Source organism: Momordica charantia, assembly GCF_013281855.1.
Source record: "Momordica charantia cultivar OHB3-1 chromosome 9 unlocalized genomic scaffold, Mcharantia_2.0 BLBB01000009.1, whole genome shotgun sequence".
NCBI classification, from domain to species: domain Eukaryota; kingdom Viridiplantae; phylum Streptophyta; class Magnoliopsida; order Cucurbitales; family Cucurbitaceae; genus Momordica; species Momordica charantia.
Window position 1 is genome coordinate 12423401 of NW_028275167.1, and position 12981 is coordinate 12436381.

Below are 12981 nucleotides of genomic sequence, written 5' to 3' on the forward strand. Positions count from 1 at the left end.
ATTCTAGAAACACAATTGATTCAGTTCCTCAATTCTAGTGAACAACATGAAAAGGAATGAAATTCATTATATTGAAGTAAATGGATCCTTACTTTTATAACAAAATGAATTTTAAATATTGTAGATGCGATGAGTTTAGATGGAAAAATATCTGCTGTGATATTCAAGGAAAAAAAAAGATTTGTTGTTCACAGGTCCCTCACCATTAAAGATCCTACATTAAAAAGAAAAGAGACCCTACGAATGTTTGTAATAGATATGGACTAACTCCCCTCATTGTCAATTAATTTTGAGATAAAAACTCCATGATATTGACACCCTCGGTTTGAGTCTTAGCGTGGGCAATAGCAATAAACCCATTATCAGAGCTGAAATTGCACGAAGCATAGGCATCACCCAACAAGAAATCAGCTTGAAAATGAACATAAACAATTAAATAGAGGAAAATACTTACAGTGAATAAATTATAATATAACGTTGTTCGCCACAACTGAGTTTTAAATGTTGATTATAGTTGATTCCTACATTTTTTTGGTTGCTTTTACTGTGGTTAACCAAATTAATAACCACCAGTTTGTTATTCTTTTATAATTGAGTGGCAACAGTTTTCAACGTGGTTTTTCTCCCTCGATTGAGTGGTATTGTACTCGGGTATCAATCTAGCAAATAAAGAACTCTCTCTGATTCCAAAGTGGATGTAGACCTAATGGTCGAACCACTATAATTCTTGTGTTCTTCTTGCTTCTTGGAAACTCTCTTTTACTTGCTCTGTTTTGTGTGTTGTTGCTTGTTCAATTGTCAACAAATTGGTATCAGAGTCCTTGAAGGAGAATTCTTTGTTCGTGGAATCCTGTTATTTTCTCATCTTGGTGAAGCCATGTCTGCAAGGTTTGAATTGGAGAGATTTGACGGCAAGAGTGATTTTGGTCTATGGAGAAAGAGGATGAAAGCGTTGCTTGTGCAATAGAAGGCTGCAAAAACCCTTCTCGATAAAATTAAGCTACCAGATATCATGACTGAAGAAGAAATTTTTGATATGAAAGAATTAGCTTACAGTATTATGATTTTATATCTTTCTGATAATGTGCTTAGAAGGGTTAATGACATTGATGACGTGGCTGAGCTTTGGACCAAATTAGAAACCATGTACATGTCAAGATCTCTTCCTAATAAGATTTATCTTGAGGAGATATTGTTTGGATTCAAAATAGACCCTTCTAAAGGACTTGAAGATAATATTGATGAATTCAATGCTATTTTTATGGAATTAGCAAATATGGGAGAGACTTAGTGGAGAAAATCAGCCTGTAATTCTCCTAAATTCCTTGCCTGAAAAATATAAAGAAGTTAAATCGGCTATTAAGTATGGGAGAGATTCCCTTACTTTGGATATTGTTTTAGACTCCCTTCAGTCTAAAGAATTAGAGATGAAGACGGAGAAAAAAGAATCTGAAGCTTTGTTTACGAAATCTAAACTCGGGAAGAATCAGTATCATAAAATTCAGAAGCATCAAAACAAATATGAAAAGAAAGGAAATGGTAAGGATAAGGACAAGTTAACATGTAACTACTGTCACAAGGAGGGACACTTGAAATATGACTGTCCAATTTTGAAACAAAAAGGGAAACTACCTATAAAAGGAGAAATAAGGCTTCAGCAAATCTTTTAGAGGGATATTAATCTGCTGCTGAAGTTCTAATGGTTGGAATATCAGATTGTTCAGAAGACTGGATTATGGATTCAGGATGCACTTTTCAAATGACTCCATACAAACATTATTTTTCTTATTTAAGAGAGTTTGATGGAGGAAGAGTGATTATGGGGAATGACAAGCTGATGTAGTCTTATTAGTATATTTCGGTTGGGTTGTTAGTTAAGCTTTAAAGTTGTTAGTTGTTAATTAGTTATAAGTCTAACGGCTAGTTTCCAGCCCCTTTCTTATAAATAGGAGTTATCCTATTCATTTGTAAGCATCTCTTTTGACATATAAATAAAATTCTCTCTTAAGGCTACAACAAGTTGGTATCAGAGCTCCAATAATCTTGGGCTTTACAACGGCGGGGAAGAAATCTACTCCAGCTGTAGGAGATCCTTCTCTCGCCGACAAAGAGATAGAAGAAATGTCCGTCCTCTCTCCACGAACCTCAACCAATCGACTGATGGTGGTTGAAGGAGCTTGTAACGCCCCGTGTTCTCTGACTCGTTTATTTTGAGAGATAAATAGTGTCTTTGGATTTTTTTTCCGTAAGCTAATAACTTTAATTCTTGGATTTTATAGTTTTTAAATTCTAATTTTTGGCTAAATTAGAATTACGTTTAATTTCATTGAATTAAGATGATTTAAGTTCTCGACTTGCGTAAGAGATTTTTAGTTAAATTTTAAATTCACGGTTTTTAGGATTCCTTTTTTCCTAAATTCTACTTTTTCTTTGCATTATTATTCTTGGGTTTTAGAGTTTTAATTAACTATTTTATTTCGGGTTGTTGTGGGTTTTATTTGATTTCTAAAGTATAATTATTGGGTTTATTGTTTTGGGCCATTGTGTTATTTAATTGGGCCTTTTTAGGAATAAAGGATTGAGCTTTTAAGTTTTAAAACAAGTTAAAGAAAAGGGAATTAAAACAAAATAACTCTAGCCCCATCTTGTTCTCCTTCCTCTTCTTCTTCCTCCCTTCCCTTTCTTGTTGCAGCCGCCAGCCCCCACCCTTCGTGATCTCGACACCCTCCAGCGGCGATCCACGGCGGCGCACCCACGAGCAGCTGTGTCCACATTATCAAGTTGCGGCAACAGATCTTACGGGAACAAACCCGTTGTGCGGCAGTCTCCATCGAACAAAACCAGCCTCTCGATGACCCACGAGCAACGCATACCTTGTTCGTGCATCCCTCCGGCGGCGATTTCTCCATATTAGGGTGGTATGCCCACCTCGACGGCGGCGTCACAACTATTCAAGCTCTGTCAACGGCGGCTCCGAACGATTGACGGTGCGGGCGTCCACAGACAAGCTCGGTTTGCAGCGATGCCGACAGCAGCATACTATTTCCGCGGTGGGTTGCAGACACACGGCAGTGTGCAGGAAACGAGGCAGGCCCGCAGGATTCTAGCGACAGACACGGCCAGCAGCGCGTTTTCGGAGTCGATCCTTTTCCTGTGTGTCAATTTCAAGCGCCTTCGAGCACTCCAGCGAAGACCCACGTACAGCACGTGCAAACCACATCTCCGGTGGCCGATCGACTATGATTTCTTCATTCTGGCAACATTCGACACCTACCCGCACCCAATCAAAGCTTGATTTGAGTTACCCACCCCCTTCGGCATTGATTCAACGTTGACCCACTCTTTTCGGACCCAAATCGGCATTACCCATCGCTTTTAGACATCGGGACAGAAAGCTTAAGGCCTTTTGAACTCAGATTTGGGAGCCCGAACCCCCTCGACGTCGACCCACTCCTAACCCAAGAGGTTTTAGTGTGAGTTAGTAGGTAACAACTCACTTATATTGGATTTTGATTTAATTAAAGTGGTTTTAGTTAGTTTCTAACTTAAGTTTGGTTGCCTATCGTTTAGGAAATCCTTCGGCGAGCTTAGTAACGTGTCAGGGCACTTGGGTAAGTAGTTCTTACTTGGGGGATGTTTGTTGTATGAATATGTATAAATTGTTTGGTGCTTTCGGCGTGTTTATTATTTATTAATATGTAAGTTGATTGTGTTTTTGTGAATATTGGCTAATGATTATAAGTAGTTTGAATGAAATCATGTTGGTTCTGGTTGTTTATAATTGATTTGCTTTTCGTTGTTGGATTTGATGCTTACTGGTATTTCTGAAAGCATTATAGATTATGAATGATTTTATCGTTGTATGGTTGTGTTCATAAAAGCATACTGAAATAATGTGGGAGAAATCTGTTGTGTTGCGCATGCATGGGGACCTGTCATTTCATCATTTCATTTTTTTTAGCTTACTGTTTTTGGTTCCCAAAGCATGCTGGTTTTATTGTGAGTTGAGTGCTGCATGGGTCATGGCCTAGAAAGTATGTAGTAGGACTCTGGTGGGAGTTTGGTCCTTGATGAAGTGAATGAGTTAGGTTGTGTTCTGGTTACTATGAAATTTTTAGAGTGTTGGATGCGTATATGGATATATGTTGGTTACGTCTTTTTTGTAAATTATATCGTGTGTAAAGCATGCTGAGTGTTGAGAGAAGGGTGTCCTCGTGATGTTGGATGGCCATGTCTGGATGATAGTGACATAGGTGTTGTGCATAACGTATGTTCCATTGTTGTGAGATAATTTCTGCATGGGTCATGGCCTAGAAAGTATGTAGTAGGACTCTGGTGAGAGTTTCGGGATGTAATAAAGTAAATGGAGAACTAACAGGGACAAAAAGGCTGGCACGTCACTAGTTGGGTATCGAGGCTCCAGGTGCAAAGGTCGGGGATCGATACCCCAACTTGGTAGAGATGAGTGTCGAGGCTCCGGGTACAAAGGGTCGGGGGTCGGCACGGTGATTCTATTTTGTTGAATTAGTATTGGGTCTTGATGTGGTGGCGGTCAATGACCAATACGTTGAGTAGCCGTCGATACCTTGGGGATAAATGTCAAGGGTCGATGCACAGTTTAAGGCTTTGGGGATAAATGGCAAGGTCGAACGCCAAGCTTCTGTAGATGAGTGTCGGGCCTTGGGGATAAATGACAAGGGTTGATACGATTCGAGGAGTTAGACTTTGAGGACTAATATAATGTGGTGCACAGTTTGAAGCCTTAGGGATAAATGACAAGGTCGAATGCCAAGCCTCTTTAGATGAGTGTCGGGCCTTGGAGATAAATGGCAAGGGCCGATACGACTCGAGGAGTTAGACTTGGAGGACTAACATATTGTGATAAGTTAGGAGTTGCTTGGAGGCCAAGGACCAATACGTTAAGTAGTAGTTGAGGCCTTGGGGATAAATGTCAAGGTCTAACACCGAGCACCGTATCGATGCTTTAGCTACGCGAGGTCAGGGGTCGGTACGACTCAAAGGGTAAGTCTTGGAGTAATCAAGAAAGAGCACTAGTGAGTTAAGATGTGAGGCTGAGTTTGACATGTATGGTACATTTTTAGTTAAAACTTATACATTAACTACTTCTTGAAATATGTTTCTTTTATTTAAGGCTTGAGATTCATGATAAACATGAAGCATGCTGTTTGTGCGTGACCCTCAGATAAGGGCTGCTTACTGAGTACTGTGGTTGTACTCATCCCTCTTTTTTCCCATCAAGTTTTGCAGGTATCGAGCTAGCTTTTGGGATGGTGATGACGAGGAGGAGATTTGACTAGAGAGACCATTTAACGCTGCATCGTTAAGTTTCCATTTGGATAGGATAGTTATAGTTGTTTATTTGTAACTGAGTATGTTTTGAGATTATTAAATTAGGTTGTTAAGTTCCAATTTTTCTTGGAGAATGTGATAGGGCTGATAGTGCACTATTCTTTTGAGAGCATACATTTTATTTAGCTACTTGCACTTTGACGACGTGATCTATTGAGGATAGTTATTAGGATAATACATTTGTTCAAGCTGAACTTGAATTAGTCTTCTCTTTGCTGCTATTCGAGTAAGTTAGTTTTGTGAAGTGGATGGTTTTTGATTAATGCAGATTGCGGTGAAAAGTTTCTATAAGGTTGGATTGTTACTAAATTATTAACTGAGAAGGATTTGAGTTCGTTAGAACTTTGGCATTGTTTGTTTTGTTTAGTGCCAGCTTATGTAAGTGTTATTATTTAGAGTAGCGTAGCAGAAGCGTGATGAGAATTGTCAAAATTTGTATTTTTAGTGGTTTAGTTCTATAGTAGAGTGATACTTTTTAAGTGGCTTTTAGTAACGTTTCCTGTTTGAATGTTGAAAATCCTCGGGCGTTACAGAGCTGTTGAAACACTCCAAAGGAATGTGGTTGAGATTAAATTGGATGACATCCACCTTCATCAAGAACAACAAAGAAGCAACAAGGGGAAGGAGGCGCGTGACAAGGGAATCAAGATTGATGATGGCGTTAAACAAACAGCATCAAGATTGCGCCAAGAAGGCTTCCCACTCCAAGATCCCACCCTAAAAAAAGATCCAGTTTCTTATCCTCCGCTGCACCGGGCCTATTATACCAATCCTGACCATGATTTACCACACGATTATCACGGTATGCATCAAGAACTATTTCCTCCAGTTCGAAAATACCAAGAACCCCGCAGATTTTATAATCCCACCTATAGACAGCATGGCCATAATCGAAACAGAGCCTTGATTATCAACTCTTCAAGTGATGAAGATGATTCTTCATTGGGAGATAAATCGGCATGGCATTCGGTATGATAATCACCATCAAAGAGAACCCACAGACTACAAGATGAAGGTTGATTTACCCACCTTTGATGGGAAACTTGATGGAAAACATCACATTCGGGCGTGGGAGAAAATGAAAAAATTGATGCGGGCTCGGTTTCTACCTATCAACTATGAACAGGTCCTTTATAATCAGAACCAAAACTATCGTCAAGGGACAAGGTCCATTGCGGAGTATAGAGAGAAATTTCATAGGTTAGGGGCATGAACCAATTTAGGTGAAAATGACCAATATCAAGTGGCAAGATTCATCGGTAGCCTCCGAGTGGATATCAAAGAACGTCTACAAATCCAACCCATTGGTTACCTCAATGAAGCCATTGCCACGACTGTCACCATAGAGGAAAAAGTTGCCAATTGCTACAAGAATCAATACCAGCGGCACACCTTCAATGACACGACCAAAAAGGTAACCTCTACAACTAATAAATTGACTAACCAGACCACTACTTCTACTTCTAAGGGAAAGGCAACGAATGATAACAGGCCAAAAAGGCTGGGAATGCTTACAGCCGATCTACATTGGGAAAATGCTTCAGATGTGGTCAAACCGGACATCTATCTAATGATTTCCCACAGCGAAGAGCTATCCACCTCATGGATGAAGTTGAGGAAGACGGCCCGGATCTGGATCAGGAGGAGTGCGACGAGAGATTATTTCTACCTGAAGAAGGAGAACCTTTATCCTGCATTCTCGAAAGAATCTTACTCACACCAAAGATAGAATCCTTTCCTCAACGTCACTGCCTTTTTCAGACCTGCTGCATAATTAATGGAAAGGTATGTAACGTTATAATCGATAGTGGTAGCACGGAAAATGTGGTTTCTAGCAAGTTAGTGACAACCCTAAATTTGAAAACCTCCATGCATCTGATACCATATAAGATTAGCTAGATCAAAAAAGGGGGGTAGGCACTAGTTACAAGTATATCTACTGTGCCACTCTCAATAGGAAACAACTATAAAGACCAAATAATTTGTGATGTTATTGACATGGACATCTATCATGTCCTCCTTGGCGCTGACCTTGACAATTTGACACTCAGGCAACTCATAAAGGACGAGATAATACATATGAATTCTCCTAGATGGGGAAAACAGTAGTTTTGCTGCCTCTGACGGGTTCTCATACCTCGAAACCCAAGGACAAAGCCAGCTCTTTTACTTCACTAAAGGAAAACATCTATTTTCCAAGGATGGTCCAGTCCTTGGTTTGGTCATTAAACATTTTGAAAACAACAATGAACATACTGCAACTGACATAGAGGCAGATATTCAACATCTATTAGACTAATACTCGTCCCTGACAACCCTTCCAACTAATCTCCAACCTATTCGAGACATTCAACACCAAATTGATCTCCTACCCAGGGCAACCCTCCCCAATCTACCCCATTACCGAATGAGCCCCGGTGAATACAAGATCCTCCATAATCAAATACAAGAACTATTAGACAAAGGACATATTCAGCCAAGCCTAAGTCCTTGTGCGGTCTTAGCTTTACTTACACCTAAAAAGAACGGCACTTGGAGAATGTGTGTGGATAGTTGTGCAATTAACAAAATTATAGTCAAGTATAGGTTTCCTATCCCATGAATCAACAATCTATTCGATCAACTAGGCGACACATCTATCTACTCAAAGATAGATCTTAAAAGCGGCTACCATCAAATACAGATTCGGCCAGGGGACAAGTGGAAAACAACATTCAAAACAAACGAAGGTTTGTTCGAGTGGTTGGTAATGCCTTTCGGCTTATCTAACGTTCCAAGCACCTTCATGCGTCTTATGAATCAGGTTTTACTTCCCTTCCTCAATAAGTTTGTCGTTGTTTATTTTGATGACATATTAATCTATAGTAAAACTAAAGACGACCATATGCATCATCTTAGACTAGTTTTTTCCACATTACATGAACATGTGTTAGTTATCAACCTTAAGAAGTGTTTATTCTTAACCATTCAGATTTCATTCTTAGGCTTTGTTATAGGACACCATACAGTGAAAATGGATCCTAAGAAAACACAAGCTATTTCAAATTGGCCTATTCCCACGAGTGTCAAAGACATACAATGTTTTTTAGGAATAGCATCTTTTTATAGGAAATTCATACGTAACTTTAGTACATTGGTTGCACTTTTAACTGATTGTCTAAAGAAGGGAAAATTCTTTTGGGGACCTATTCAAACTGACAGTTTTAAGACCATCCAAAATAAACTAATAGAACATCCTGTCCTTACCATACTAGATTTCTTTAAGCCCTGTGAAGTTAGTGTAGATGCCTCGAATATAGGCATAGGAGCTGTCATATCCCAAAATAACCACCCCATTGAATATTTTAGTGAAAAGTTAAGTCCATCCCACCAAAATTTGAGTACATATGAGCAAGAACTGTATGCCTTAGTTCGTGCCCTTAAGCAATGTGAACACTATCTCCTTAACAAAGAGTTTATCTTGTTCACTAACCATTTTTATTTGAAGTTTTTACACACACATAAAAACATAAGCCGTATGCATGCTCGATGGCTCTCTTTTCTCCAACGATTTGATTTTTATCAAACATAAATCCGGAGTCACCAATAAAGCAGCTGGTGCCCTAAGTAGGAAAGGAACACTTCTAACTATCCTCCAAGGTAAATTGTAGCTTTTGACAGCCTACCAACTACATATGAATCTGACGATGACTTCAAAGACATTTGGCTCGATTGTACTTGGCAATGCAAAAGACTTTCACTTACTAGATGGGTAACTATTTAAGGGGGACCAATTGTACATCCCTCGAACTTCCCTTCGGGAAGCTCTCATTAAAAAATTACATGCAGGTGGCTTAGCTGGTCATTTTGACCGCGACAAAACCTATACCTTGGTGGCCTCTCGGTACTATTGGCCCCAACTACGACGAGATATTCTTAGTTATGTGTCTCGCTATTTTATTAACCAAACGAATGAAGGACAATCCCAAAATACTGGCATAGCGTACATCAGGCTGCCCACTGCTGAAGCATAGGGTATACGTCTCATATCCTCAACTTCTTGAACTGATGAAGGCATGCGATTAATCAGGAAGCAAGCCGTCGAAATAGCATCGATCCAAAAATATTTTGGAACATGCATTTGAAACATTAAGGCCCTTGCTGTTTCGAGAAGATGTCTATTTTTTCTTTCTGCAACTCCATTTTGAGACGGAGTATCGACACAAGAGGATTGGTGAAGAATTCCATATTCACTCAAATAAGAGCCAAGAGCTCCAGAAGAATATTCTTTAGCATTATCACTTCGTAGAACTTTAAGAGAGCCACCAAATTGAGTTCGAATTTCAGCATGAAAGTTACAAAAATGAGAAAGTAACTCAGAACAATGTTTCATTAAATATAACCAAGTTACATGGGAAAAATCATCGACAAAGGTAACAAAGTACCGAAATCCACTTTTGGACTCAATAGGACACAGACCCCAACATCAAAATGAACTAATTCAAAAAAGGTAGTAGCTCGTTTATTGACTCTAGGATACAAACTTAGACGATGAAACTTAGCAAATTGACATGACTCACAATCTAAAGAATGCAAGCTATGAAATTGAGGACGAAGACTCTTGAACATGGAGAGAGATGGATGACCCAAACGACAATGTTCTTCGAAAGGAGTTGGCACTCGAGTGCAAACAATGGCTGTAGGTATTTGTGTATCAATCGTGTAGAGGTCGTTGGATTCACGCCCTTTACCAATAGTCTCCTTCGTCGTAAGATCCTGAAATAGGCAATAACCAGGGAAGAATAAGACACAACAATTGAGATCACGAGTGAGTTTACTAACAGAGATCAAATTAAAAGAAAATTGTGGTAAATTTAAAACAGATGTTAGTGAAAGGGATGTGGAAAGATGAACTGTGCCAGAGCCACGAACAAGAGAAGTTGTGCCATTTGCTATGGTAACATCGGGCAAAGATGCAGATGGGGAGAAATTAGCAAATAAGTTAGGGTTACCTGACATATGATTTGTCGCACCAGAGTCAATGACCCATTTTGATGTGGAGGAAATAAGACATTTACTGGTGTTACCTGACTCAGCGATGGCGGTAATCGGATTAGAGGACGATGCCATCAATGACTCTTGATACTGTTGGAACTTAGCAAATTCTTCCGCAGGAATTGTAACTAACTTGCCAGCATTATCAGGAGTAGATGCAACATGTGCAGACTGTGTTTTCTGACCTTTATTCAATAGCTTTCTACATTCTCGTTTTGTATGACTAGGCTTATGGCAATAATTGCAAAAAATAATATCTCCTGAATTTGACTTTGGAGCACTAGAACGTTGAGCATTCGAAGTCGTGGAATTCCCTTGGTAGGTATTACCTCTGTTTGCATTTGTACTACGTCCAACCAATGCACTATTAGACTGAGATGACAAGACGGGTTGTGACTTCTCAACTTGAAGTACTAGAGTGTATGCCTCCTCTAAAGCTGGAATTTCCGAATCAGAGAGTAATAGGTCTTTGGTCACATCAAATCTAGGTGGAAGACCAAGAAGAAAACTGATAACTACTAGTTGTTCGCGTTGGGCAAGTCGAACTTTTGTATCATTACTATCTGGGAGTAATGCATTAAACTCTGTATAAATTCGTTTGTGTTCCATAAAGTAATTTGTAAGAGATTGGTCACCAAACTCAGGTTGGTAGAAGCGCTTGCAGATTTCAAATATTCGACTAACATTTCCTTTTCCAGAATAAAGGAATTCTAAATATTTAAGCAACTCTTTAACATACTCACATTCATTGACCAAGCCAATAATGTCACCCTCGATCGAATTCTTGATCTGCAAAATCAATTGAGCATCATCCCGCAACCAAGCTTTCTTGCTCTCATCCTTAGGCGGATCCTCAGTTATGTGATCGTCCATATCAATACTTCGCAAAAAAAGACGAACATTGATTTTCCATGAAGAATAGTTTGATCCATTCAACTTGTGTTCTGTGATTTTTGATATCATTGGGATCACCTCAGAAGTTACGATTAATTTCTTCTCAGCCATAACAAACAAGCGAACTTATTTGAACAAAACGACAGAACCAGACCAAACCACCCGAACCAAACAAAACAGATGAATCAAACGGTTGGAACCAAACCGAATTAGGTGTTTTCTGAAACCAGAATCCCCAAGTGGTACCCCACGACAACCAGAGGGGCGAAGGCGATTGGCGGTGACGGAAGCGCACGGCGACGAAGGTGCGAAGGACGGCGAGACGAAACCCACGAATAGCAATTGGAAAACAGCTGGCAAATCAGCAAACGACGGCGATGATCGACGGCGGCGGCGACGGTGGCGGTGGTGGTCGGCAGTGGTCGTAGTGTTGGATAGCAGTAAACAAAACCCTATGGGACAAAACCCTAATGGGCACAAAACGCTAATGGGCATCAAAACCCTAATAGGCAGAAAACTCTAATGGGCATCAAAACCCTAATGGGCACAAAACCCTAATGGGCAAGAAACCTAGAGCTCTGATACCATGTAGAGACTAAGGTTGGAGAGAATCCAATGTTCAGTATTCTCATTATTAAAGTCTATATAGATAGACAAATATACAAGGTTGACCTAATCCTATAAGGAGAAGGTAAAGGACAAATTAATATTAATACAAAAATATAAAATATACTAATATATACTCTAACAGCCTTCAATAATATATGAAATCGAACCACAGGGAAGTCTTCATTTGAAGTAGTTTATACTAAATTGGGCCTAACAGTGGACATTACTAATATTCCTTCCTATGTTAATGTTAATGTAGAAGCTGAACAAAAGGCAGAACGCATTGTGCAACTACATCAGGAAGTTAGAAAGCATACGGAAGCTACTACTTCAAAGTACAAACTACATGCCAATATCAAACGAAGACAACATGATTTCAAAGAGGGCGATCTCGTTATGGTCTAATTACAGAAAAGACGATTTCCACTAGGGAAATTTCACAAGCTCAATAAAAAGAAGATAGGTCCCTTCTCTATTCTCCAACAGTGTGAGCCTAATGCCTTTAAAATTGAGCTGCCGCCAAAATACAACTTCAGCCCCATCTTTAATGTAGTAGATTTTACACACTATGAAGCACCGGATTATTGGGTGTGTTGCCCTAAACTCGTAGTTTGTATTTTGTAAAAACAAATGTCTATTTAATAAAGTTTTATTCAATAAATTTGTTGTTGAATCATAGCTTTGCATTGTCCAAAATCCAATAAACTAAACATCCAAGGTTATTTTTGATGTAATCGGGACAGTATATATACTGGGTATATAGTTGATATACAGGGTATATATTTGATATACCCCTGATATATGAATGGATAATGTCCCGTGAATAACCTAAAGGGTCTATAGTATATGGATAAGGCTGGGTACCTTATCCTGCTTATCCTGGCAACACTATGGATACGGCCCACGCTGTAAAGGTTACAGACGACTTGATCTAGGTCGTTCGTGTGGAGACATGCGAGTGGGGGTATCCTGTACAATGAGTTTGTATAAGACCGGACCGCGAAATAGGTAATCTTTAGATGTAACACCGTTAACTAATAGATTGCTATTTCTTAGGATGACCAGGCAACTCAT

At 39.4% G+C, this 12981-nt stretch overlaps 1 protein-coding gene across 1 annotated transcript; it reads right to left on the reverse strand.

Moving 5' to 3' along the window:
* Positions 1-10096: 10096 nt before the first annotated feature.
* Positions 10097-11473, reverse strand: LOC148208970 (uncharacterized). The gene is made up of 2 exons (XM_088117389.1): positions 10362-11473; positions 10097-10125 (listed from the first exon to the last, which is right to left on the reverse strand). The coding sequence occupies exons 1-2, from the start codon at positions 11407-11409 to the stop codon at positions 10097-10099; spliced, it is 1077 nt and encodes a 358-aa protein (XP_087973515.1). The 5' UTR covers positions 11410-11473.
* Positions 11474-12981: the final 1508 nt, after the last annotated feature.

What these genes read in the sequence shown, in the direction of transcription:
- LOC148208970 (XM_088117389.1), bottom strand. Translation starts at nt 11,409, where the DNA reads ATGGCTGAGAAGAAATTAATCGTAACTTCTGAGGTGATCCCAATGATA. An exon ending in TGCGACAAATCATATGTCAG is followed by an intron (nt 10,126 to 10,361) that starts GTAACCCTAACT and finishes TGCCTATTTCAG; the next exon opens with GATCTTACGACGAAGGAGAC.